Source organism: Metschnikowia bicuspidata (genome assembly GCF_001664035.1).
Source record: "Metschnikowia bicuspidata var. bicuspidata NRRL YB-4993 chromosome Unknown METBIscaffold_2, whole genome shotgun sequence".
Lineage (NCBI taxonomy): Eukaryota > Fungi > Ascomycota > Pichiomycetes > Serinales > Metschnikowiaceae > Metschnikowia > Metschnikowia bicuspidata.
The window spans coordinates 855,551-879,629 of NW_017387732.1; the positions used below are offsets into that span (position 1 = coordinate 855,551).

The 24,079-nt window shown below is 51.3% G+C and overlaps 8 protein-coding genes and 1 non-coding gene across 9 annotated transcripts; 7 read left to right on the plus strand and 2 right to left on the minus strand.

Moving 5' to 3' along the window:
- Nucleotides 1-2,071: 2,071 nt before the first annotated feature.
- ACO1 (aconitate hydratase) lies at nucleotides 2,072-4,661 on the plus strand (the record flags this gene model as incomplete). Its single annotated transcript, XM_018859263.1, has 1 exon — nucleotides 2,072-4,661. The coding sequence occupies one exon, from the start codon at nucleotides 2,072-2,074 to the stop codon at nucleotides 4,409-4,411; it is 2,340 nt and encodes a 779-aa protein (XP_018712553.1). The 3' UTR covers nucleotides 4,412-4,661.
- On the minus strand, nucleotides 4,657-4,729 carry METBIDRAFT_t117. Its single transcript has one exon. It is a non-coding gene; the product is annotated as a tRNA-Lys (tRNA).
- A 2,031-nt stretch (nucleotides 4,730-6,760) lies between these two features.
- Nucleotides 6,761-7,651, plus strand: SPE3 (spermidine synthase; the record flags this gene model as incomplete). Its single annotated transcript, XM_018857115.1, has 1 exon — nucleotides 6,761-7,651. The coding sequence occupies one exon, from the start codon at nucleotides 6,761-6,763 to the stop codon at nucleotides 7,649-7,651; it is 891 nt and encodes a 296-aa protein (XP_018712554.1).
- Nucleotides 7,652-7,950: 299 nt separating this feature from the next.
- RAD14 (Rad14p) lies at nucleotides 7,951-9,702 on the plus strand (the record flags this gene model as incomplete). Its single annotated transcript, XM_018858723.1, has 3 exons — nucleotides 7,951-7,986; nucleotides 8,464-8,563; nucleotides 8,621-9,702. The coding sequence occupies 3 exons, from the start codon at nucleotides 7,951-7,953 to the stop codon at nucleotides 9,700-9,702; spliced, it is 1,218 nt and encodes a 405-aa protein (XP_018712555.1).
- An 803-nt stretch (nucleotides 9,703-10,505) lies between these two features.
- On the plus strand, nucleotides 10,506-11,177 carry METBIDRAFT_145584 (uncharacterized protein). The gene has a single exon (XM_018854518.1). The coding sequence runs from the start codon at nucleotides 10,686-10,688 to the stop codon at nucleotides 11,061-11,063; it is 378 nt and encodes a 125-aa protein (XP_018712556.1). The 5' UTR covers nucleotides 10,506-10,685; the 3' UTR covers nucleotides 11,064-11,177.
- Nucleotides 11,178-11,554: 377 nt separating this feature from the next.
- METBIDRAFT_40217 (uncharacterized protein) lies at nucleotides 11,555-13,084 on the plus strand (the record flags this gene model as incomplete). The annotated part of the gene is made up of 1 exon (XM_018857246.1): nucleotides 11,555-13,084. One exon carries the CDS (start codon nucleotides 11,555-11,557, stop codon nucleotides 13,082-13,084), a length of 1,530 nt encoding a protein of 509 aa, XP_018712557.1.
- Nucleotides 13,085-13,951: 867 nt separating this feature from the next.
- On the plus strand, nucleotides 13,952-16,381 carry METBIDRAFT_31028 (uncharacterized protein). The gene has a single exon (XM_018855756.1). It carries the CDS (start codon nucleotides 14,175-14,177, stop codon nucleotides 15,939-15,941), a length of 1,767 nt encoding a protein of 588 aa, XP_018712558.1. The 5' UTR covers nucleotides 13,952-14,174; the 3' UTR covers nucleotides 15,942-16,381.
- Nucleotides 16,382-18,007: 1,626 nt separating this feature from the next.
- On the plus strand, nucleotides 18,008-20,110 carry HSP90 (Hsp90 family chaperone; the record flags this gene model as incomplete). Its single annotated transcript, XM_018857088.1, has 1 exon — nucleotides 18,008-20,110. The coding sequence occupies one exon, from the start codon at nucleotides 18,008-18,010 to the stop codon at nucleotides 20,108-20,110; it is 2,103 nt and encodes a 700-aa protein (XP_018712559.1).
- Nucleotides 20,111-20,186: 76 nt separating this feature from the next.
- Nucleotides 20,187-23,756, minus strand: METBIDRAFT_31030 (uncharacterized protein). The gene has a single exon (XM_018855757.1). It carries the CDS (start codon nucleotides 23,707-23,709, stop codon nucleotides 20,389-20,391), a length of 3,321 nt encoding a protein of 1,106 aa, XP_018712560.1. The 5' UTR covers nucleotides 23,710-23,756; the 3' UTR covers nucleotides 20,187-20,388.
- Nucleotides 23,757-24,079: the final 323 nt, after the last annotated feature.

The following is a 24,079-nucleotide window of genomic DNA, read 5'->3' on the forward strand; positions in this document are numbered from 1 at the left end:
ATTTTGGTGCCCTGGTTGGAGGGGATTCGTGTACAGTGTCCTTCCAGTGTACAGCTGTTCATCGCATGAGCATATCGTTATTAGTGGAACAACATGCCTTTGTCAAAGATCGCTTGCAAACAGACCAAGCACGCGAGCCTTGTCTCTGCTAGTTACCTTGATTCTTTTGAGAGATCGTTGAATTCGTGTCTTCATAGAAGCTGCAGAGGAAATAGGTGGAAGATACCATGGAAAGCTTCCCGGGGAAATCTCTGGTCAGTGCCAATCCAGTCCTATTCAATAGTATTTTCCCATTCTTTGCAAATGGTTCTTGAAAAGTTTGAGACTCTACCATTGAAGTACACTATGAAAAATTTGAAGATCAGGTTACTGCGGGTCCGGGTCAAGAATCCTACCCCTCCAAGTTCCTGAATGGACGATCCAGTCTACTTTTGGTTTGTATCTGAATGGAATTGCCGCAACCTTCGTAGAGTGGCCATTTCAATCAGCGCGTTCTTCCTTCCTCTTGCATGACACCCCGTATACATGCTCAATAGTCCAGGAGAACTCGACTCATATAAGCAATCCATATGAGGCGTATTGGATTTGAAATTACGAACTAAACAAAACGACATACGATTTGAAATTGCAAACCACATAAAACGTACTTTAAGATTCACATTCACAGACCATATGAAATGCAATTTTATGAACGAAATTCACAATACCCACTTGCCGACATTGAGTTGTGCTTGTTTTGGGCAGTCTGAGCACCCGTTTGCTGCTCAAATAAGTCACATGGCTAGATAAGAAAATACTTACATGGTGAGCCCCTGGAACCAGCCCATGTGTGATTTTCTCTGAGGTCAGGTCTATCGTTGGCAACGTGCGTTGGACACCAGATGGTCAGACTGCGCATCACTTTACAACAATACCAAACTTGCGGCCCAACTCCTGTCTTCCAAAATACATCACAGTACTTGTTAGAGTTGTTTTCAGAAAGCCTGAAGTTGTGTTACCGGAGAGATGCTTTTTTTAAACTTTGTTTTCATTTTGCGGCTTTTACAGTGGGCCACATTTTAGCAATTTCTTGTAAATCCTCACGAAAAACCCGCAAATTAGAAATTCGATATACACGTGATTCTCTTCAAAAATTACAACTTACGCATTGGTGCACTTTGGACAACAAAATTCAAGTCTAAATTCTATTCTCTTGCCTTTCCATTGCCTACCCTCTGCCTAATGTGAGCACTTCCGATCTATTAGCACCCAGCGAATAGAGACGCCTCATATGTCAGGGCAGCACGTGACAGAATTAGGCATTTATTACAACCGTAAAACATGATTGCGTCTATATGAAAAAAAAAGCCACTTGTGAAATTCAAGAATTACCCGTATTCATCACCAGGGATTCCGAGGTCACCAACTACTCATACTATACGGATCGCTCGCTGTGGCCCCAATCATGCGACGCTGCTCCTCTGGCCAAAGTCCGAACAGGTCTCACCCATCCGTTCATGCAGGACACACAAGACGGCACCGGCTGTCGGATCCGAGGGCGCACAGCCAATGAGAAGTCGTGCGATCGCGGCGCCGGAGTTCAAAACCTGGAGAAGCTGACGTGAGATCCGAGGGCACCGAACCACGCACCCTGGACATGCTTTCGGGTGAAGGGTGGTCAGGGCAGGAATACCCCCACAATTATACTACATTAAGAAACAAGCATCTGAGCCACAGATTGCACATGGCTGCATGCAAGCACAAAAAAAGTGGCACTTCCGAGCCCTCACAGTATCTTTTACAGATCCCGCTCCCCGAAATCCAACTCTGCCATGAAGTCGAAAAAAGTGGCGGGTGCTGGATTTACAACACTGGCGTGCCGCCGGGCTCCGCAACGTGAGTTCTCGCCTGCACACAAGAACCCCATTCCTCGGGCACGGCCTGCGATCGCACCCTCGGAAGTCGTGTTTTTTCTTTACAAATTTCCACGCTGTTATTGGCTGCACGCGCACCCTTCTCCAGGTCTCGCGAAAAATATTATATAACAGGCGCGGATCGCCGGGTCGCTCTTTTCCTACTTCTTTTTTCAACAATGTTGTCTGCATCCAGAAGATCCATTGCTAAGATCCCAAGCTCCGTGCGCGGACTTGCCACCGCAGGCCTCACCAGAGACTCCAAGGTCCACCAAAACTTGTTGGAGGACTTCTCTTTCATCCAGTACAAGAAGCAGTTGGAGAACCTCAACATCGTCAAGGAGAGATTGAACAGACCTTTGACCTACGCCGAGAAGTTGTTGTACGGTCACTTGGACAAGCCTCACGAGCAAGAAATCGAGAGAGGTGTCTCCTACTTGAAGTTGAGACCAGACAGAGTCGCCTGTCAAGATGCCACCGCCCAGATGGCCATTTTGCAGTTCATGTCTGCCGGTATGCCTCAGGTTGCCACCCCATCCACCGTCCACTGTGACCACTTGATTCAAGCTCAAGTTGGTGGTGTCAAGGACTTGGCCAGAGCCATTGACTTGAACAAGGAGGTCTTCGACTTCTTGGGCTCTGCCTGTGCCAAGTACAACTTGGGTTTCTGGAAGCCAGGCTCGGGTATCATCCACCAGATCGTCTTGGAGAACTACGCTTTCCCAGGTGCCTTGTTGATTGGTACTGACTCGCACACACCAAACGCTGGTGGTTTGGGTCAATTGGCCATTGGTGTCGGTGGTGCTGATGCCGTCGACGTCATGGCTGACTTGGCTTGGGAGTTGAAGGCTCCAAAGATCATTGGTGTCAAGTTGACCGGTAGAATGTCCGGCTGGACCTCTCCTAAGGATATCATCTTGAAGTTGGCTGGTATCACCACTGTCAAGGGTGGTACTGGTGCTATCGTCGAGTACTTCGGTGACGGTGTCGACACCTTCTCCTGTACCGGTATGGGTACCATCTGTAACATGGGTGCCGAGATTGGCGCTACCACTTCCGTGTTCCCATTCAACAACTCCATGGCCGACTACTTGAACGCCACTGGCAGATCCCAGATCGCTGACTTTGCTCAACTCTACAAGAAGGACTACTTGTCTGCTGACGAGGGTTGTGAGTACGACCAAGTCATCGAGATCGACTTGAACACCTTGGAGCCACACATCAACGGTCCATTCACCCCAGATTTGGCTACCCCAGTCTCTAAGATGAGAGAGACTGCCCTTGCCAACGGCTGGCCAATGGAGGTTAAGGTCGGTTTGATTGGTTCTTGTACCAACTCTTCTTACGAGGACATGACCAGATCCGCCTCTATCATCAAGGATGCTGCCAAGCACGGCTTGAGCTCTAAGTCCATCTTCACCATCTCTCCAGGTTCCGAGCAAGTCAGAGCCACCATTGCCAGAGACGGTCAATTGAAGACTTTTGAGGACTTCGGTGGTGTCGTCATGGCCAATGCTTGTGGCCCATGTATCGGTCAATGGGACAGACAGGACATCAAGAAGGGTGACAAGAACACCATTGTCTCTTCTTTCAACAGAAACTTCACTTCCAGAAACGACGGTAACCCAGCCACTCATGCTTTCGTCGCTTCTCCAGACATGGTTACCGCCTACGCCATCTCCGGTGACTTGGGCTTCAACCCAATCACTGACACCTTGAAGGACTCTGAGGGTAAGGAGTTCAAGTTGTCTGAGCCAGTTGGTGTCGGTTTGCCACCAAACGGTTACGACAAGGGTGAGAACACTTACCAAGCTCCTCCATCTGACAGATCTTCTGTTCAGGTTGTCATCTCCCCATCTTCCGACAGATTGCAACGTTTGACTCCATTCAAGCCATGGAACGGTAAGGACGCCGAGAGATTGCCAATCTTGATCAAGGCTGTTGGTAAGACCACCACTGACCATATCTCTATGGCCGGTCCATGGTTGAAGTACCGTGGTCACTTGGAGAACATCTCCAACAACTACATGATTGGTGCCACTAACGCCGAGAACGGTGAGGTCAACAATGTCAAGAACCACTACACTGGTGTTTACAAGGGCATCCCAGAGACTGCTGCTGACTACAGAGACGCAGGTAAGACTTGGGTTGTCATTGGTGACGAGAACTTCGGTGAGGGTTCTTCCAGAGAGCACGCTGCTTTGGAGCCAAGATTCTTGGGTGGTTTCGCTATCATTACCAAGTCTTTCGCTCGTATCCACGAGACGAACTTGAAGAAGCAGGGTTTGTTGCCATTGAACTTCACCAACGTTGCTGACTACGACAAGATTAACCCAGAGGATGAGGTCGACATTGTTGGCTTGACTGAGCTCACTCCAGGTAAGAACCTTATCTTGAGAGTTCACCCTAAGGAGGGTGAGGCTTGGGAGACTGAGTTATCCCACACCTACAACGCCGAGCAAATCGGATGGTTCCAGGCTGGTTCTGCTTTGAACAAGATGGCTTCTGTCAAGAAGTAAGCTTTGCCATCCATTTCATGTCATATACGCGTCTATCTCATAATTTATTCATGTTAGAACTGATCCACTGTAGAACAATAGTTTGGTATGTGCAATCATGCTGCTTTCAGTGATTCTAGACCTCAAGAGGAAAATAAAATGAATGAAGCTGTGCTTCTCCAACATAGTTTGTTCTATGATTCGAAATGGATGTTGATCATTTCTGAATAAGCTTCAACTTTTCGCACAAAAATCTAAAAAAACAAAGCCCGACGCGGGGGTCGAACCCGCAGCCTTGAGATTAAAAGTCTCACGCTCTAGCCATTGAGCTAGCCAGGCCCTTGTTGAATTATATGCTTTTGAAGCCGTCAAACAAAGAAAAAAGACCAAAATTATACAACATTTTGAGCATTTATAATTTATTTGTTAAATCGCTATACCCGTAATTATGAGTTACAGCTACCAAAAAGGGGCAATAATAGGGTACAAGAAGCAATCAGGAACTTTGGTACGTAGCTGGGAGCTGTTTAAAGGTTTTTTATATATATTCGTTATATAGTTTTGCCCCTTTAATCAGATGAATCTAACCAAAAAAAAAAAAAAAAATGGTTCATCACCACAATTTTCTAGGTATACACTCGAAGGCGTGGGGAGTCACATTAAGTTCACTCCTCAAGTCTACACTAAATCAGATTGAAACGACTGCTACAGGAGACTTATCCTAGGAGTCGATGACATTATATCCAATACGTGAACAGATACGGGCCAAGAGGACCGTCCAGGCCGTGGTTAACGGAAGGGAGCGGGCGGAGTTCCGACACTTGGTACGTAGATGGGAGTTATAAAAAGGTTTTTATACATATTATTTGTATAGTTTAAATCCGTTATTCAGATAAAGCTACCAAAAAAACAAAAAACGCCTCGCCCCGCTAGAACAAACGATGAAAACACTTTTGGAAAGCCATATATAAAGCAGATTTATGGGAGGAGTACACTCTGGATCATTTCAATTTCGAATTATATGTTGTCTGTCCAAGCCGCCGTTAAATCTTTAGGTCCTTGACTGAAATAGGCGGTCTCGAGAACCTACGAAAGTGCATGTATGCATTAGAATTTGACGAGTAGTTTGTAAGGTATATTTTATATTTTTGTCTTGATTTCGAAGATTTAACACGTAGAGTGGAAGCCATATTGACTTGTTTTGCACTATTATACAGGTGTCAGTATTTGGTCAGAAGAACATTTTGTGACCTGAATTATTGACTTTGAAACATGGGTACTTAGTTTACTGGCTTCATCATGATTCAACTATAAAGTATATCAAAGAATAAGTAAATGTGTAACACTAGGAGAGTCGGCACTAATTTCTTTCTTCAGAATGAAAACATAAACTCACTAAAAGAGTCGTTCAAAGCAGGCATGTATAGTATATAGTATATGAAAGTTGAGCTTTGATGCCGAACTGTGGCATCAAGTACCATTGTGAACTTTGAAGTCTTACACAATGAAATCGCTCTTTTATTGAGACACTACATATATAAATGTGGGGGTGGGGCTACATTATGAATTTGCAAATCCTTAGGTCAGAGGTTTTGCATCTAACTGATACCAAAGAAGGTACGAGCTGATCGAAATGTTTGGGTAGCAGACAAATTACTCTGCCGCGAAGAGAAAGTGAATCTTTAAGGCGGTGTCAGCCATTCAAAAAGCAAAATAGATACTTATGCGCCATTTGAGCTACTTATGACTCCGAACATAAGGTAATATGGACTTGTAAGGAACCGACAAAAATTAGCGATTTTTATTTTTTGACGAACAACGCTGCTTATTTACTTCCCAAGGCGTGCAGTACACAGATTAGGGGTTGGGTCCAACCGGTAGAGGCTAGTAATAGAGAATTCTACGGCGCCAAAATGACCTAGGTCACATCTATACTTGGAGTTAAGCCAGCGGTAGTTTGTAGGATTTGAACAATTTTTTAAAAACATGACATGGCCTAGACTATCATAATTAGCCTGCACACACGTGCCCTAGCCCATGTACTGCACAGACGACCAGTACGAGTGACTTCGACAGTGGGCACAACGTCTTCAGAATTCCATATAATCCCTTCAAAAACACCATCATCAAATCTGGGCGGAAGCCGAGTACAGCATCAGGCCCTATCCGTCCATCACTGTGTTTTAGCACGCACCCCGTGGGCCGAGGCGGCGCGCCTCGACCTGCCCGATTGGGCGGTCTTGCGGCGAAAAGAGCTATCGGCGACGCAATTTGCAGTCTTGGAAAAAATTAAATAAAAAAAGTGATCTCGCCATGCATCGCCTGCTCCGGCCCCCCTCCTCTTTTCCTCTCGCACGTGAATTCAGTAAAATGGCACAAGAATTGACTCACCCCACCATCAAGGACGGCTGGTTTGCCGAGGTCTCCGACACCATGTGGCCCGGCTCGGCCATGTCGTTGAAAGTCGAGAAAATCTTGTACTCGCAGAGATCGAAGTACCAGGATGTCTTGGTGTTCAAGTCGACCAACTGGGGCAATGTCTTGGTGTTGGACAACTGCATCCAGGCCACGGAAAGAGACGAGTACTCGTACCAGGAGATGATCACGCACTTGGCCTTGAATTCGCACCCCAACCCCAAGAAGGCGTTGGTTATTGGAGGCGGAGATGGTGGTGTTTTGAGGGAAATCTTGAAGCACGAGTCGGTGGAAGAGGCCTGGTTGTGTGATATCGACGAGGACGTCATCAAGGTGTCCAAGCAGTACTTGCCTGAGATGTCCAAGTCCTACGAGAACCCTAGAACCAAGGTGCATATTGGCGACGGCTTCAAGTTCTTGGCCGACTACCAAAACACGTTCGATGTGATCATCACCGACTCGCTGGACCCCGAGGGCCCGGCCGAATCGCTTTTCCAAAAGCCCTACTTCGAGTTGTTGAAGGGGGCCTTGACGGAGAAGGGAGTCATCACCACGCAGGCCGAGTCCATCTGGTTGCACATGGACATCATCTCCAAGTTGAAGCAGGACTGCAAGCAGATTTTCCCTGTGGCTGAATACGCATACACGTCGATCCCCACCTACCCTTCGGGCACCATTGGGTTCATGGTGTGCTCGAAAGACGGCAGTGCCGAGGTGAGGAAGCCATTGCGCAAGTTTTCCGAGGACTTTGAGGCCGACAACTTGCGCTACTACAATTCGAAGGTGCACGAGGCGTCGTTTGTGTTGCCCCAGTGGGCCGACAAGATCTTGAATAAGGACAACTGAGCTGGTGGGAAGAGACAGGGCGTGCTCCCAGGGTCACGTGCCGCACAGTACGGTGGTGCTACGGCGTGCTGCTTGGGGCGGGGGCCGCTACCCGGAGAGGCCGATGGTATATAGCATGCAAGCTGTTCCGAGCTGCTTGAACAGGCGGACCGGGCTTGGCTGCGAATTTTGTATGTTGCGCCAATTAAAAAATGTTCCGATATATTATTTGCAGACGGGGCCGGCGCCGTCACGTGACCGGGGCATGGCTCGCCACCAGTTGCTCTTGCGCCTGTGTCTATTCTCCACGGTCCGCCACCATGGCGGGACTCACGGACGAACAACGAAAGCGCATAGTATGTATGAGCCTTTTGGGCCTTTGCTGGTGGGCTGCAGGCCCACATTTTCATCGATGGGAAATCCATGGTAGACCGGGACCATTCGTGGTATTCGTGGACCGGGGCTTTCCGGTATGGGCAGTGGATAATGCCTCATGTCTCATATGCGGGCAATGCCTCATGTCTTATATGTGGATAATGCCTCATGTCTCATATGCGGGCAATGCCTCATGTCTTATATGTGGATAATGCCTCTCATATACTTATCCGTGGATTCGAGGCCCTTCAACCTTTAACTAAAAAACAGGCCAGCTCCAAGCGCCTTCAAAACACGCACTGACGGCTTGACAGCCGGTGCAAGTGTTTGCTGATGCGCCGAGAGCTGTTTCCAGTAGTTGTTGATGGATTGAACGCCTGTCAAAGACCTGCCGTTCCCCGAGGCCCCGGAAAACGCCGGGCATCTCATACCATCCTCTGTAAGTACTGACCAGCCAGGACGAAAACCGGCGGAAGGCGCTCGAAAGGCTCCAGCAGCGAAAAGCGGGCACCTTGGGGGCCCGGGGATCTCCCGCGCCAAGTGCCAAGACCAGCTCCAGCGAGGCACACCACGTGTCTAATTCGGCACAACAAATGTCTGGTTCGGCACAACAAGTGTCTAATTCGGCACAACACAATTCATCGAGCGGCGCTCAGGACGCCATGTCTAGAAGTGGGCAAGACGCCATAGTTGGTAGTGGGCAACAGGCCATAGCGAGAGGGGCACACGACGCCATGCAGGCCGCCACAGGCCCCGGCCAGCAACACGTAAGTATTCCCGAGCTCCCGAGGGTGGAGCTCACGCGGGAACAAAAGGCGCGGATCGAGCAGAACCGAGAACGGGCGTTACAGATCCAGAAGGAACAGCTGCGGACGTTGCGCGACGCGTCCGGCCCATTGGGGCCCGTGGCCGTGGTCACGCAGCAGGACCGCAAGCGGCTCAAGCCCGAGTTCAACCCGCCGGCGATCCAGAAAAAGGACTACATCGAGTACGACTTCGCCACCATGAAGGACAGCCGCGGCGGGTTCTTGGACGAGAGCCAGAAGCACGGGCTTAAAGGCCCTGACGAGGAGCCGCAGAGCTTGAAGGACTGGAAGGAGAAACAGAAGCAGGACCTCGCCGTCAAGGACTTGGCGCCGCCGCTCGACTTGTCGTCTGCGCCGCGGTGCGTCGAGTGCGAGTCCTTGGAAATCGACGCCAATCTCAAGACCAACTTCAACGTGCGCGTGTGTCGGCGGTGCATGCGCGAGAAGCCGGACAAGTACGCGCTTTTGACCAAGACCGAGTGCCGCGAGGACTACCTCCTCACGGAGCCCGAGCTCCAGGACACGGGGCTCTTGCGGCGCATCGAGAAGCCGAACCCGCACGGCTTTCTGCGCATGCAGCTTTTCCTCCGGCTCCAGGTGGAGGAGTACGCGTGGAAGAAGTGGGGGTCTGCGGAGGGCTTGGACGCCGAGTGGGAGCGGCGGGAGAAGGCCCGCTTGGACCGCCGCGAGAAGCGCTACCAGGCCAAGATGCGGGAGATGAGGAAGAAGACGCGTGCCGAGGAGTACACGCGCAAGCTCCGCAACGGGCAGGGCTTGGGCGACCGGCACACGCACGACTGGTCGGCGCCGCTCGCGGTTGGCGGGAACGACCGCCTCGTGCGGCGCCGGTGTGTTGACTGTGGCATCGAGACCGAGGAGATCATCATCTGAGGGCCGCGGGCCTCCATCTGGAGACACTGCCGTGGGTTCCAACAGCACACTTGCGCAAGGACACCTGCGTGGGCCACCGGCTGGCACCGCATCTGATGGAGACGGTCGAAACATCATTGGGAGGCTTCACTCTAGTCGGCCGGTTGTGGCAGGACTGCAGCCGCCAAGTCAGACGAGCCACTGTTTCGGCTGGGGCCTGGCGCTGGGGTCCGCTCACCGATGATGTCGCGCCGCTGCAGTGAGTGAGTTCCGAGTTCACATCATCTGTTCATATAGACGCACAGGAAAGCTTGAAAGTATTTTGAGGTATCTAAGGTCCCATATATTTTACAATAGCGCAAGGATGATTGGATTGAAAGGTTTCAAGGTTCCAGATATCTTATAGAGGCGCAAGGAAGCTTGTTTTGAAAGACGCTGCGAGTGGGCTGCCAATGTTGTTGAAATGCTTTGCGGTAGGCAAGAGCGCATGGCGACAAGCTGTGAAAACTGCAGTTACTATATTTCCATGGAATGAGAGGACACGTCTGTTTCTGGGCGCAAACCACGAGCTCGATACTACAAATTCGGCAATTCACGGCAGATTCCCAACATTACGTCAAGAAAACACAGGCTGGACGCGTTGATCGCACACAGGGTGCGTGATGAGAAAACACGAATCTGGACTTCCAGGTCCAAACGCGTCATGCCACTATCGCATATCTCACTTCTGCTTGTGCAACTACGAAAAGTCTCATCAGACGAAGTATGATAGGCCCCCAAGGTAGTGTTGGTACTGCAGAGCCGGAAGCACAAAAACACCAAGAGTCTATTTCAACTTTATCGTAAACAAAAACATGGTTGCGCGTATCCATTCAGAAGTTCGCCGAGAATTTAAACGAGCTCGTATTGTCGGTGGCTAAATGCGAGCTTTCTTTGCAAGGGAAAACCGAATCCGAGCCCGCTCTAGTTCATGAAAGCCAGATCACCCATTGTTTTCTTTTTTGATGGGAAGAAAACTCACTAGAGAAACACGTCAAGGAATCACCAGAATGTTACTTGGATACACGGGTTGCTTCCATTTAGGCTTGCTGCTCGCTTCGACAGGCGGGCGCCTCCATTTTAGGTTTGCTCACTGCAGAGTGCAGATATTCACGAAGTCTGCATACGTGGCCCAAGCTCAAAAACTAAGTGAAGGTTTAAATACAATTCTTGGCGGCATCTTGGGAGCTCCTTCTTCTGACTATTTTCCCACCCACTACTCAGCTGTTTTGAACCTGTGTTGGTCTCTTAATGGAATCTTTCAGATCCCTGTATCGAGAAATGTTTTCGGTAAACTGTGGCTTAGGTTGTGCGCCCAGCTGCGGAGTACTCTCAAGAAATGATCTCATGAGAAGACCGGGGCGCAAGGGACATTTAACCCGCCGAACCTACACGTTACTGCATGTAGCACTTTGCATCTCGCTGGATGCGCCGGCGTGCGAATGCTGAAGCAGCGGCGGACAAGATACCAGATTGGCTCCCTGAATTTGGCTCCCTGCAAAGACATGTCTAGACTGTTCTCCTATTCTCTCTCTCTTGTTTGTCAAGGAATTGGATTTACAGACTCAACATGGCTTTCAAGAAACTCAGTCGGTCATATCAGTACTCTGTACCTCTTAGTTTGTTGGCATGCGCCGCGTTCACCATGTTGGTGTTCGTCTATGACGACGGTGACTTGACCGAAGTCCTCCCGAGCCCACTTGCGCAGGAAGCGTATATCAGAAAAGCGAAACATAAAACGGTGCTCTTACCAGCGGGGTTTGACTTCCCTAAAAGCACACTCAACATTCACCTAAACGGTACAGCCAGCGAGCACTGGAAGATCTTGCAACTTATGGCGTCAGAGGTGAAAACACTTCCTCCCCATGAAACAGGAAATTTCAGCTCCACTCAAGACACTGTGTTTGGGCCGGCCCGAAACCAAAAGTGCGAGGAACTGGGCAAGGTTACCGAGTTGTTTCGAGACGAGAGTGTAAATCTTCCTCTCAATCTCACTAATATATTTCACATTTTCCGCGAGGAGGCCCTCAAATACGGTGACACTTATAACCAGCATCTCATACCGGTGCTAGAGCCGTTCATGGTTGAGGAGAAATTCGAAACAGCGTGGTACCGGCTTTCCGGGTCTTCGGTGTGGCTTAAGGATTACAACGTGCATCTAGTTGTATCCCGACTACTAGTATCCGAGTTCGAATTGCAGGACCACCCCAGATTGAGCGTGCTGCTTGCCCAGGTTTTCGACGAGGCCTGGAACGAAATCGATGACGTGCGCTTGGTATTCCCCACCAACAACGTGGAAGGCTCGCCTGGCTTTGAGACTGGCGACGCCCATTTTCACCTGTTCCGGTTTCCCCGGATTCTCCCCCTCCCTTTTGACATTGGCCAGGTGCACAAATACTGGGGAGCGGAGGATCCACGCATGACTCTTGTGACAAACAAGAACGGGCACCAAGAGCCACTCATTACGTTCAACGCGTTTCATGTGAAAAGCGATATTGACAAGAGCCAACCTGATGTGGAGGGCAAACGATCGATATTCATGAGTCTCCCATTCCAGTTTCAGAGAGGAAAACAGATCGAGGCCGCGGACACGGATGCCACCACTGAGCAGTGGTTTGCTCGCACCAGGCAACTACGTATAGAGGGAGAGCAGGAACAGAAGATCGATAAAAACTGGGTGCCTTTTGTCACGGGAGCAGATGGGCCCAATGAGCACGTGATGTTTGCTGCTCTGCTCGATCCGCTAAAAGTCATCAGGTGTGATTTGTGGACTAATAACACCGAGTGTGCCTTGGAGCATGCTGAGCCAGGCGAAGTTGGTCGTCTCCGAGGAGGCACGCCTCTCACCAGTGTGAAAATTATTGAAGAGGAAGACAGGGAGTATTTTGTTGGGCTCGCCAGGGCCAATTTGCAGAAATGCGGGTGTGGAAACAAGTTTTACAGGCCGAATATTGTGGTCCTTGCCCGAACGGGCAAACGATGGAAACTTACGCGTGTGTCTTCTTTCGTGGATCTTGGCATGGAGATTCAACTTTGGCGACTCAATGAAAACGTATGCACGAGAGTCAACGCCATGATCCCGAACGGCATAGAGTTTTGGGATCTTCAGAACGACATCATGAGCGTCGAGGCATCCGTGTCTGACAAGACTGTGGAGCGTGTCCACCTAAAAGGCGTGCTAAAAGCTTTGGAGGATATGAATTATCTAGAAATACCAGGCAACATTGGGATGGAGAGCCCAGTGCATTGTGCTTTGAAAGCCAGTGCGGATTTCTGCAAAGCTTACGGAGACTTACACCTGAGGCCTCTTGCCGAGAAAACTTCCAAAACAATACGAGCAGCCATCTTTGGCGAGACCCACTAAAGGCTGTGAAGTATTCGAGAACCTGAATAGAGGTGGGAAGAGCAGACTTATCCAGGTCTAGACAGTTATTGATTTAGGAGCCGACATGATTTTTGGGTCGCATTTTATGAAAGAACCCAGCTATTTTGGCCTGGGGTTTTCAGGATAGCCATTGTTGTCAAAAGAAGATGACGAGAACTACTGGAAGGCTTGATGTTCGAAGTCTAAATTACCCAGGCCCAAGATCATTTGTTTCTTGCTAGTTTTTATCACCAGGAGCATTCCATAATAATACTCGGTGATACCAATATATATTGTAACACCTGAGTATAGGCGATCAAGGGTGTTGACTTAGATGATCATGTATTAAGGCGAAGCTACTCCCGAACTGCCACATAATACATGGACACGTCCACATTTACCCTTCTATAGATTTCTCTTCCTCACACTTCTATCCAAATCACAGTGAATTCATAGTTTGTCACAAACCCAATTTCACTGATGCGGTCCTCACTTCATTTCGTTCATATGTTTTCACCATGCCTAGATGAGAAACAGGACTGTGTACAACATTGACCAGGCCCTAACCAGACTGTGATAACAATGCGCGTTACGCGCAGGATAGATCTCGACAAAGGCTTAGGGAGTCGTTCAGCCACCTCCATGATATCCATATTGCACCGGAAAATACTGGCTGGTTTTGGAAACGACGGAGGTTGACGAACTTAAAAAATCAATTTTTGCTGAGATCTGGAACTACGCTCCAGGCACGTGTAATATATGCAGGCAGTTGGCAAAGTTCTCCTTTGCGACCGATTTGGTAGTCGTGCATAGTGCTCCTGTATGATGACAACAGAGTTCTAGACTTGTATTCATTGTTCAGCAGAGGACACGAAGACAAGATCGCTCACAATGCGTGTTATTATGAGAACTCCATCAAACAGAGGCATTTCGGGACCTTCTTAGAAAAGAAAAGAAGCAAAAATTGCTTTCAGACTCACGTTGATTGAATACAAGAAATATCTTATCCCTCCTCAAAAGACCAGTTTTCTGTAGCAACTTTGAACTTTAAGAATTTGTCTTTGATTTATCCCACAAATTTTCTGAGAGTATGCTCTTCAAAGGCACTGGGAATCGACAGAAGCTTTTGGTTGCGTTGAGCTTGTTTGCATGTATAGCCGTCACTTTAGTTTTATATCATGAAGAGAGTGATATTTTGGACATAGGCTGGAAGAAGAAACCAGACTATGCCCCTGGCACTGGACTGCGTGAAAAGTCCCGTAAAGTTCTTCTTCCATTGGGTTCTCAAATCCCAGAACAAGTGCTTCGTGACCATCTAAGAGGAACATCTAGTGAACACTGGGAATCTTTCCAGCTTCCTGAAGCAGAGGTTTTGGTAACACCGCCGCATAAGCCAGGTGACTTTAAGATCTACGATTCCCTTCTATACGCGGCCTCGCCAGGCGCAACATGTGCAGAGAATGAGCACAAATTCAAGTTGGGGGCTGATGACAGCCAGCACATGGCGCTTAATCAGAGCCGAGTATTCGAGATTTTTTTCGACGAGGCCGACACATACGACGATTCGTATAACCAGCATTTGCGGGGGTTTTTAGAGGAGTACATGACAGAAAACAAGGAGATTCAACATTGGTATAGATTTTCCGGGTCTTCAGTGTGGCTAAGCGATTACAACGTGCACTTGGTTGTGTCTCGCATGATTTTGAGTAAAACAGGCTCCAGAAAAAACCCCGAAATCAGTTTGACTCTAGCGCAAATTTTCGACGAGCTGTGGCAAGAAGTGCCGGACGTGAGAGTGGTTTTCCCCAGCAACACAGTGGAGAATGCACCCGGGTTTCGTGTCGGTAACCAAGATTATCACCTGTATCGGTTTCCTCGCTTTCTCCCCATACCTTTTCCGTTCAAAACAAAAAGAAAATACTGGGGGTCTGAAGACCCGCGTGTCACGTTGGTACGAAGCAAGCAAGGCCACGAGGAGCCGGTGGTGGTTTTCAACGCATACCATGAACATCAGCTGGACACAGGAGAGGGTATTGAACTCCATGGCTTCCGGTCTATTTTCATGAGTTTGCCGTTTCAGGTTCAGAAAGGAAAGCAAATCGAAGGGGCAGACACGGATCAAACCAGAGACATGTGGTTTACGCGGACCAAGCAGCTTCACGTACAAGGCGAACAGGACAAGAAGGTGGAAAAAAATTGGATCCCTTTTGTCAGCGGAGCCGGCGCTCACCATGAGCATGTGCTGATGCTCACCCTGTTGGACCCACTTAAAATCATCACATGTGAGCTTTGGACAGACAATGGTATTTGTGCGTCCGAGACCTCCACCAACGACGACTCCGTAAGCCCGCTTCGAGGTGGCACGCCGTTATTGAGCATCAAGACAATCGATTCTGAAGACACGGAGTATTTTGCCGGCATTGCCCGCGCACATTTGAATGACTGTGGCTGCGGCCATGATTTCTACAGACCGAACCTCATAGTGGTGTCCCGCAAAGGCAAAACATGGAGCCTCAGCCATGTTTCCTCGTCACTTGATCTCGGTATCACAGACTTGCTTCCCAGTCCCAAGAGTAGAGTCTGTGAGCAGGATAGCGTGATTATTCCAAATGGTATCGAATTCTGGGATCTCGACAGGGACCTTATGAGTGTGTATGTCTCTGCCTCTGACGCAACTGTTGAACGGGTGCTTGTTACCGGGTTGCTCCAGGCAATTGAGGACTCAATGGTTTGGAAGAACAATGAAACTGAGAGTTTGCTGGACACTGTGAAATGCGCTTTGGAAAGCAGCCGGGAGTTTTGCAGAAAGTTTGGCATAGAGGATTTCGCTGCCTTTGAAAAGGCTAATGAAATATGATGTGACCAGAAGTCGTGGATATTATCAATAAACTCAGTGAAAGAGAGCCTTTAAACTGTACCTTGAGAAGACACAGAATTGACCATGCGTACTGAAATGCCAATCTTACCGACAGGAGCTGTGATGATATGCTCCACGAAAATCTCTTGCGTAAGCTTTCTTATGTATTGTACTTATGATTTAGACTCAGTATGTTTGGGCAAATCAACAATAAAAAAGCACAAGGCCATGTCCTAATAATAATTCGAAACAAAAAGCGATCGATGTCAATGCGCTGACAAGCCAGAATAAGATCATGTTTCACTGAGATTCTAAACAACCAGCGGGTGGGGGATTTTGGGGACGTATCTTGCAAATAAGACTGGTCTGACTAGCTAGCAAAACAGGCTTCTCGGAATCTTCTCACTGGACTTCGATGCGAGGCCGGCCTGCACACAGGCAGCATGGACCCAGTCGGCTCCCAGCAATCAAGAGGAGGCAGATGAACAAGGGGGAATGGACTTGATCTAGCTGGTACTTTCTTGTTAGCTAGATCGAGAAGTACCACCGCTTCTATTTGTGGTTTGGTGACTCTTGTCACAACCAGTAGTTACAATGTCATACCCTAGCCGAAATTAGCTGCGAAGAGTCAGCGATCTTGACCTTGGTACTGATGGCAAAAGTACTATAAAATATCATATTTGTTTGCGAGATTCCCTCAATTTGTTAGATAGATGGAGTAGCCGAATGTTAATCGAAAATTGGCAAGGAGCCGCGGAGTTTATGTATGTTGCTGATCACTTGTACAAATTGAAAAAAATCAAGGGGGATTACGAATGTCTTATTTCTCCCACAACACTTACGAAAAATAACTTACCACGCCTCCGCTTGTTTGCGTAATGTGGCCTTTATACCAAACTTGGGTCGTAAGAAGTTTACTAGAGCTCGAGCCAAATACGTATTTTTGGCCTTTTTTCATGGTTAGGAATGCGAAACTCCAGAAATGAGAGAAGCTATACACGCCTATGAAAATGAAACTGTTCACCAACTATTACTTGTTCTCGTCTCAGTCAGGGTACTCTCAGTGCTAAGTAGCTAAGATAAGCAATATTCCATATTAACGCCCACATTCACAATACTCTATTCGCCGTGATCTAGACTGATCGAAATCCATGGGAAACAAGGAAATAGGAATTTGCCCCACGAGAAAACAGGATTGAGACGAGCATCCAGATGTAGACGTGTTCAAACCAGATATAGCACTTGAGCTCGCCAAGCAGACGAAGGTATTCATGAAATGTGTCGATTGACCGGCTGAACTGGAACCTCCTATCGGGGAGTGAAATATTAGGTGATCCAAACTGTCAAAGCAATGGTTGACCTTAGTTCGTACGTGCATATAGCCCTGGCGGGGGCCCTACAATTAGTCAGGAACAAAGAGCCCGAGTTTCGGGTCTTGAGTCACAGTGAGAAATAGCAGGTTTTAGTGCTGCTTGTTGATTGTCATCAAAGTGGCTATTGCGTCACTGGTATAGTGGTGACTCCACGATCCCCGCAACTTGATGAAACCAGACAGACCCAACATATGTCACCAGTTTCATCCGAAAGCAACCTGTTCTTTTTTTCTTTTTAACATTCTAAATAACACCTACTTACTGAGGCTCCTGATATCCCGTTGGGCCATGTCTATCCGCTAGTATGTTTTACTTCAACATGCATCGCATACACTCCTCCATTCGCCCACGAAATTGCCCAGTGAGTTGGCAGAATTTGCACCCACCAAAAAAGATGAAAAAAGTGGAACGCTCCCACACCCTCGAAAACAGCCACACCAAAATTTCCGGGCTATTCTCCAAATTTCTACGGACCGCCCACTCTTTCTTCCCCACCATGTCCAGATTCTGCCAGCACAGCCTTTTTTTCCATCCGCTTCCAGGCTCAGGCCCCGGTCGTGCGCTGCCCAAAGAAGCTCGTGGAAACTTCTCCATGTACCCTTGTGCGCCCGTGCGGGCAGCACCGAGGCACGTATATAACAAGCCAGATTTTCCAATCCTCTCCCCAGGCCAGATTTTCCGACACACACAAAAATGGCTGAAAACGTTGAAACCCACGAATTTACCGCTGAGATCTCTCAGTTGATGTCCTTGATCATCAACACGGTCTACTCTAACAAAGAGATTTTCTTGAGAGAGTTGATTTCCAACGCTTCCGATGCTTTGGACAAGATCAGATACGAGGCTTTGGCCGACCCTTCCAAATTGGAGACCGAGCCTAAATTGTTCATCAGACTTACGCCTAAGCCCGAGGGCAAGGTCTTGGAAATCCGCGATTCTGGTATCGGTATGACCAAGGCCGACTTGATCAACAACTTGGGTACGATCGCCAAGTCCGGCACAAAGGCCTTCATGGAGGCCTTGTCTGCAGGAGCGGACGTTTCCATGATCGGCCAGTTCGGTGTTGGTTTTTACTCGCTTTTCCTTGTCGCCGACCACGTGCAGGTCATTTCCAAGCACAACGACGACGAGCAGTACGTGTGGGAGTCCAATGCCGGCGGCAAGTTCACCGTCACTTTGGACGAGACCAATGAGAGAATCTCTCGTGGTACCGTGCTCAGATTGTTCTTGAAGGAGGACCAGTTGGAGTACTTGGAGGAGAAGAGAATCAAGGAGGTTGTCAAGAGACACTCCGAGTTCGTGTCCTACCCAATCGAGTTGATGGTCACGAAGGAGGTTGAGAAGGACGTCCCAGCCGAGAAGGAGGAGGAGACTGCCGAGGAGGGCGACGACAAGAAGCCTAAGTTGGAGGAGGTCGATGAGGAGGGCGAGAAGAAGGAGGAGACCAAAAAGGTCAAGGAGAACGTGACCGAGATCGAGGAGTTGAACAAGACCAAGCCTTTGTGGACCAGAGCCCCATCTGACGTCACCCAGGACGAGTACAACGCCTTCTACAAGTCCTTCTCCAACGACTGGGAGGACCCATTGGCCGTCAAACACTTCTCTGTCGAGGGTCAGTTGGAGTTCAAGGCCATCTTGTTTGTGCCTAAGAGGGCCCCATTCGACGCCTTTGAGTCCAAGAAGAAGAAGAACAACATCAAGTTGTACGTCCGTCGTGTCTTCATCACCGATGAGGCTGAGGAGTTGATCCCAGAGTGGTTGTCCTTCGTCAAGGGTGTTGTGGACTCTGAGGACTTGCCATTGAACTTGTCCAGAGAAATGTTGCAACAAAACAAGATCATGAAGGTCATCAGAAAGAACATCGTCAAGAAGTTGATTGAGACATTCAACGAGATTGCCGAGGACGCCGAGCAGTTCGAGAAGTTCTACACTGCTTTCTCCAAGAACATCAAGTTGGGTATCCACGAGGACCAACAAAACAGAAACGCCTTGGCCAAGTTGTTGAGATACTACTCTACCAAGTCCACCGAGGAGTACACTTCTTTGTCTGACTACGTCACCAGAATGCCAGAGCACCAAAAGAACATCTACTACATCACCGGTGAGTCCATCAAGGCTGTCGAGAACTCCCCATTCTTGGACGCCTTGAAGGCCAAGAAGTTTGAGGTCTTGTTCTTGGTTGAGCCAATCGACGAGTACGCCATGACTCAATTGAAGGAGTTCGAGGACAAGAAGTTGGTCGACATCACCAAGGACTTCGAGTTGGAGGAGACCGAGGAGGAGAAGGCCGAGAGAGAGAAGGAGATTGCTGAGTTCGAGCCATTGACCAAGGCCTTGAAGGAGATCTTGGGCGAGCAAGTCGAGAAGGTTGTTGTCTCCCACAAGTTGGTGGACGCCCCTGCCGCTATCAGAACCGGCCAATTCGGTTGGTCCGCCAACATGGAGAGAATCATGAAGGCCCAGGCCTTGAGAGACACCACCATGTCCTCTTACATGTCCTCCAAGAAGACTTTCGAGATCTCTCCAAAGTCTTCGATCATCAAGGAGTTGAGAAAGAAGGTCGAAGCCGACGGTGCCGAGGACAAGACCGTCAAGGACTTGACCACCTTGTTGTACGAGACCGCTTTGCTCACTTCTGGTTTCACCTTGGAGGAGCCATCTTCTTTCGCTGGTAGAATTAACAGATTGATTTCTTTGGGTTTGAACATCGAGGAAGAGGAGGAGGTTGAGGCCGAGGTGTCTGCTGACGCCGCCGAGGAGCCATCTGTCGAGTCTGCCATGGAGGAGGTTGACTAAACGAAGTTATGTATTCTAACGCCTGATGCTAAGGATCAGTGCACAATATAATTTAAAAGTAATTGAAGTTCTATTTGTCTGATTGGGCCGTGCACGACCGTGCAAAGCAACAACGTCAAAACTCACTCGATAGTTGTGATGACATACAATTAATTATTGAATTGAGATGATTGACTTGCTTTGATTGAGGTTTAAGGATGGAATTGTGTTGAGCGATTAGTTGGTAGCGTATCGCCTGACTTGCCTGGCTTCTATTAATAATGTACATGATTTGACCATCAGTCCTCCGAGGCCAATGACGCCTTGACCAACTCATCAATATACTCCAAGACAGATGTCGCCTGCTCTCGTACCAACACGTCCAGATCATTACCCTGTACGTACCTGAGAACATATATGACTTTCTTCATGTAGTTGCGTGGAAATGGCACGTTCTCGGACCTGGAGGTCCCGCTCACCAAGTCGTGAATAAGCACGATGGCGGACCTTCTCATGATGGCCTGGTCCTTCGTTGTCTCGAGGTCCAACACCCCTAGGGCGCAGTCAACGGCGTTTTCGATATTGTCCACAATGCCCAAGGCGTTGGTGTTGCAGCACGTGCCCAAGACGGACATGGCCGACATGCGCAAACGGTCGTCCGGCTTGTCGGCATCGTTTTTGGGTCTGCGGATCAAACGCAACGCAGCCTCACACACGAGATGAGCCGTTTTGCCAGAAAAGGCCTCGTCTTGTGCCTGGACATATCGTAAGAGCACCTCTCCGACCCGTAGACGCTCGTCCAAATCTGCTGGCTGGGAGTCAGGGCCTGTTTTTGAAAGGGGGGAGTCTTTGTATTCGGCATCTTGGCTTGGGTGGGGGAAGGGTTTGGATGTCGATGAGGTTTCCAGGGAAATGCCAGATGAAGTGCTGATTTCCAGAGATGCTTCTGGCTTGGAATGGGTACGCTCAGGAGTGTTATCAGGTCCACCCGTGGAGCTAGGCCCCTGTGGATGAGCCAAAGGTTCGGGATTTTCTGGTTTGACCAGAGATTCGTGGCTAGGGGATTCTTCAAACTTGACCTGAGAATCATTTTCAAGAGATGCTTTGTAATTCAGCTGGGACGACCGCGCCACGCCCGCCCCAAGATCCTCTTTGTTGGTGCTAGGCGGCAGTCGCAGCGCCTGCTCTTCAGTCTTTGCTGTCTCGTTTGAACTCTCTCCTCCGGCGTCACCACAGTATACTGCAAGAAGCTCCGGCAACACCTGGATGTCTGCAAGTCCGAGCAAGCTGTCCAAGCCCTTGATTGCGTTGAGGTAGACAAACGGGTCCGGGTCCCGGAGCTGGAGGAGATGGAGCGTCACGACGAAGTCGACGGCGATGACCGGGCTGCGCGTCTCCACGAGTTGGCGCAAGAGATAGAGGCCATGTGCGCGGATGGGCACAAGCGGGTCATTGAGACTGGCGATGGCGCGCGCAAACACGCGCCTGTCGGCCTCCGCAGACGAGTCCGGTGGGGCCTGCTCGTCCAAGATGAGCGCGATGCGTGCCGCCACACTCCGGCCCGCTGCGAGCGCACTGTAGTCTTTCTCGAGCGAGGCTCTGATATCGGCGAGCGCGTGGCGGCAGTCCGCGGAGAACTGTGCGGGGGGCGTTTCGGAGATGATGGCCAGGAGGAGCTCCAAGACCACGGTGGCGATGTCCCGGGCCGCCGTCTCCGGGTCGTCGTCGTCGTCATCGTCGGAATCGGCGCCCGGATCGGCCGTCGGCGCGGCGGCGGAGGCGGGGCCCGGGCCAAGCACGCTGCGCACGAGCACCAAGATGTCGAGCGGCGTCTGGGCCAAGCGGTCCTTGAAGCGGGAGCCCACGTCCTGCAAGAGGCGCAAGTGCACGAGGCGCGCGAACGGGTTCTCGCCCAAGCGCGTGGCGGCGGCCAGCTGGGCACGCACCCAGCTGGAGAGCAAGGCCACAAACACGACCTTGACGAGCCGGTCGTCGAGCTGGTCCGCGAGCGCGAGGAACGCGGCGCAGTGCGCGTCCACGCGGCCCACGAAGTCGAGCATCAGCCGCTCCAGGCCCGCGGCGGCGGCGGGCGGCGGCCCGGCCGCGATTTCCACGAGCAGGTTGGCGCCCACGCGGAAGTGCCACGGGTGCTCCGCCACGAGGTTCGCGCAGATGCGCTCGAGCTGCGCGCACGCGGCCGGCGGGTCCTCGCCGAGCTGGGTGAGGAAGCTGAGCAAGATGTTCTGCGCGGTGTCCGCGGGCCGGCCGTGGCGGCGGAGAAAGCAGAAGTACGCCCAGAGCGGGAGCGCCACGGGGCCGAACGCGGCGGCCACCAAGCCGCGCGGGAGCGCGTGCTGGGCCAAGGAGAGGAGCACGTTGACGTTGTTGTTGAGCGCGCGCTCGCCCACGAGCACGCCCTCCGGCGCCGCGCCGGGGGCAGGGTCGAAGGCGTCCCACACGGGGCGGAGGAAGAAGGACTCCACGACGCGCGGGTTCTTGGCCCACAACTGCGCGAGGAAGTGCGCCACGCACGCGGTGATGGTGGGCCGGTTGATGTTGACGAGGAGCTCGTAGCACTGGCCGCCGAGCGCACGGAAGTACGCGGCGGGCGCGAGCGCCCGCGGCCGCGCGAGCAACACGCGCGCCACGTGGTCGAGCTTGTCCACGGTCACGGCCGCGTTGTCGCGGAGGCCCAAGACAAACTCCATCAAGGTGAGCACGCCGTCGCCGCGCGGCGCGCACGCGGGCAAGAGCTGGAGCCGCGCCATGACGAAGTCGCGGAAGTACGCCGGCTGCGGCGTGGCCACGAGCACCGCGTAGTTCTGGTAGAGCTCGAACGTGGGCGCGGCCTGCGCCACGGCGTCGAAGCGCGCCGCGTAGCGGGCGCCGACCGCGGCGCCGAACGCCGGCACCGTGGCCAACGCCGCGGCCACCACCACGAGGTCCGCGTAGCCGGAGCCGCGGACGAGGAGGCTGCGCACGTCCGAGTCAGCCGCGAACACGCGCATGAGCCGGTCGAACACGAGCTCCAAGAGCCGGCGGTGCGGCGCGTAGCGCTGCGCGGGCGCCGCGGCCGCGGCCACGGGCGCCACGGGCGCCACGGGCATGGGCCGGTAGCGCGCCGTGCCGAAGTCGTGGAGCCGGCGCTGCGCCAAGGGCACGCCGATGTGGAACGCGCCGAGCGGCGCGTACACGCCGTGCAACACCACGAGGTTGACGAGCTTGCCGAACGTGCGCATGTCGTGGAGCGAGATGGCCACGAGGCCCTTCTGCGGCGCGGCGGCCGCGGCCTGCTGGGCCATCTGCTGGATGTCGAGGAGCCGGTCGAGGAGCCGGGCCACGACCTGGAAGTGGGTGTCTGCGGGCGGCGGTGGCGGCGCGGGGTCCGCGGCGAAAAGCCGCTCGGCAAGCACGGCCACCGAGAGCGAGTCGAGCGGCCCGTGGAGCGCGGCCTCGAGGTCCTGGAACAAGCGGTCGAGCGGCGTGTTGGCCACAAAGTCCGGGCGGTTAAGGCCCTTGCGCTCGGGGTAGACGTCTGCGGCGGCACGGCGCACGGAGGACGGCGTGCGTGGGGCAAACGGGTTGCGGGTGCGCGCGGGGTCCGCGGGGGCAGTGTCCATGGCGGAGGGGCGGCGGGAAACGGCGGCGTTGGAAGAAGAACGGCGGCGGTTAGGGTAGATTAGGCTGACTAAGGAGCAGTTGACATGAGTTGGGCCGGCGCGGCGCGTGGTGCACGGGTGTGCGCGGCCATCGCCGGCGCGCAGAGATGGCAGAGGCGTTGGGCTGGTGAGGGCACCGGACTCGTTGGAGATTATTCTGAGCTCGTTGGAGACTACTGAACTAGTGAAGCTACTGAGCTGGTTGTTATTATTGAGCTATTTGCAGATCACTGAGCTAGTTGAATCTACTGAACTAGTGAAGCTACTGAGCTGGTTGTTATTATTGAGCTATTTGCAGATCACTGAGCTAGTTGAATCTACTAAACTAGTT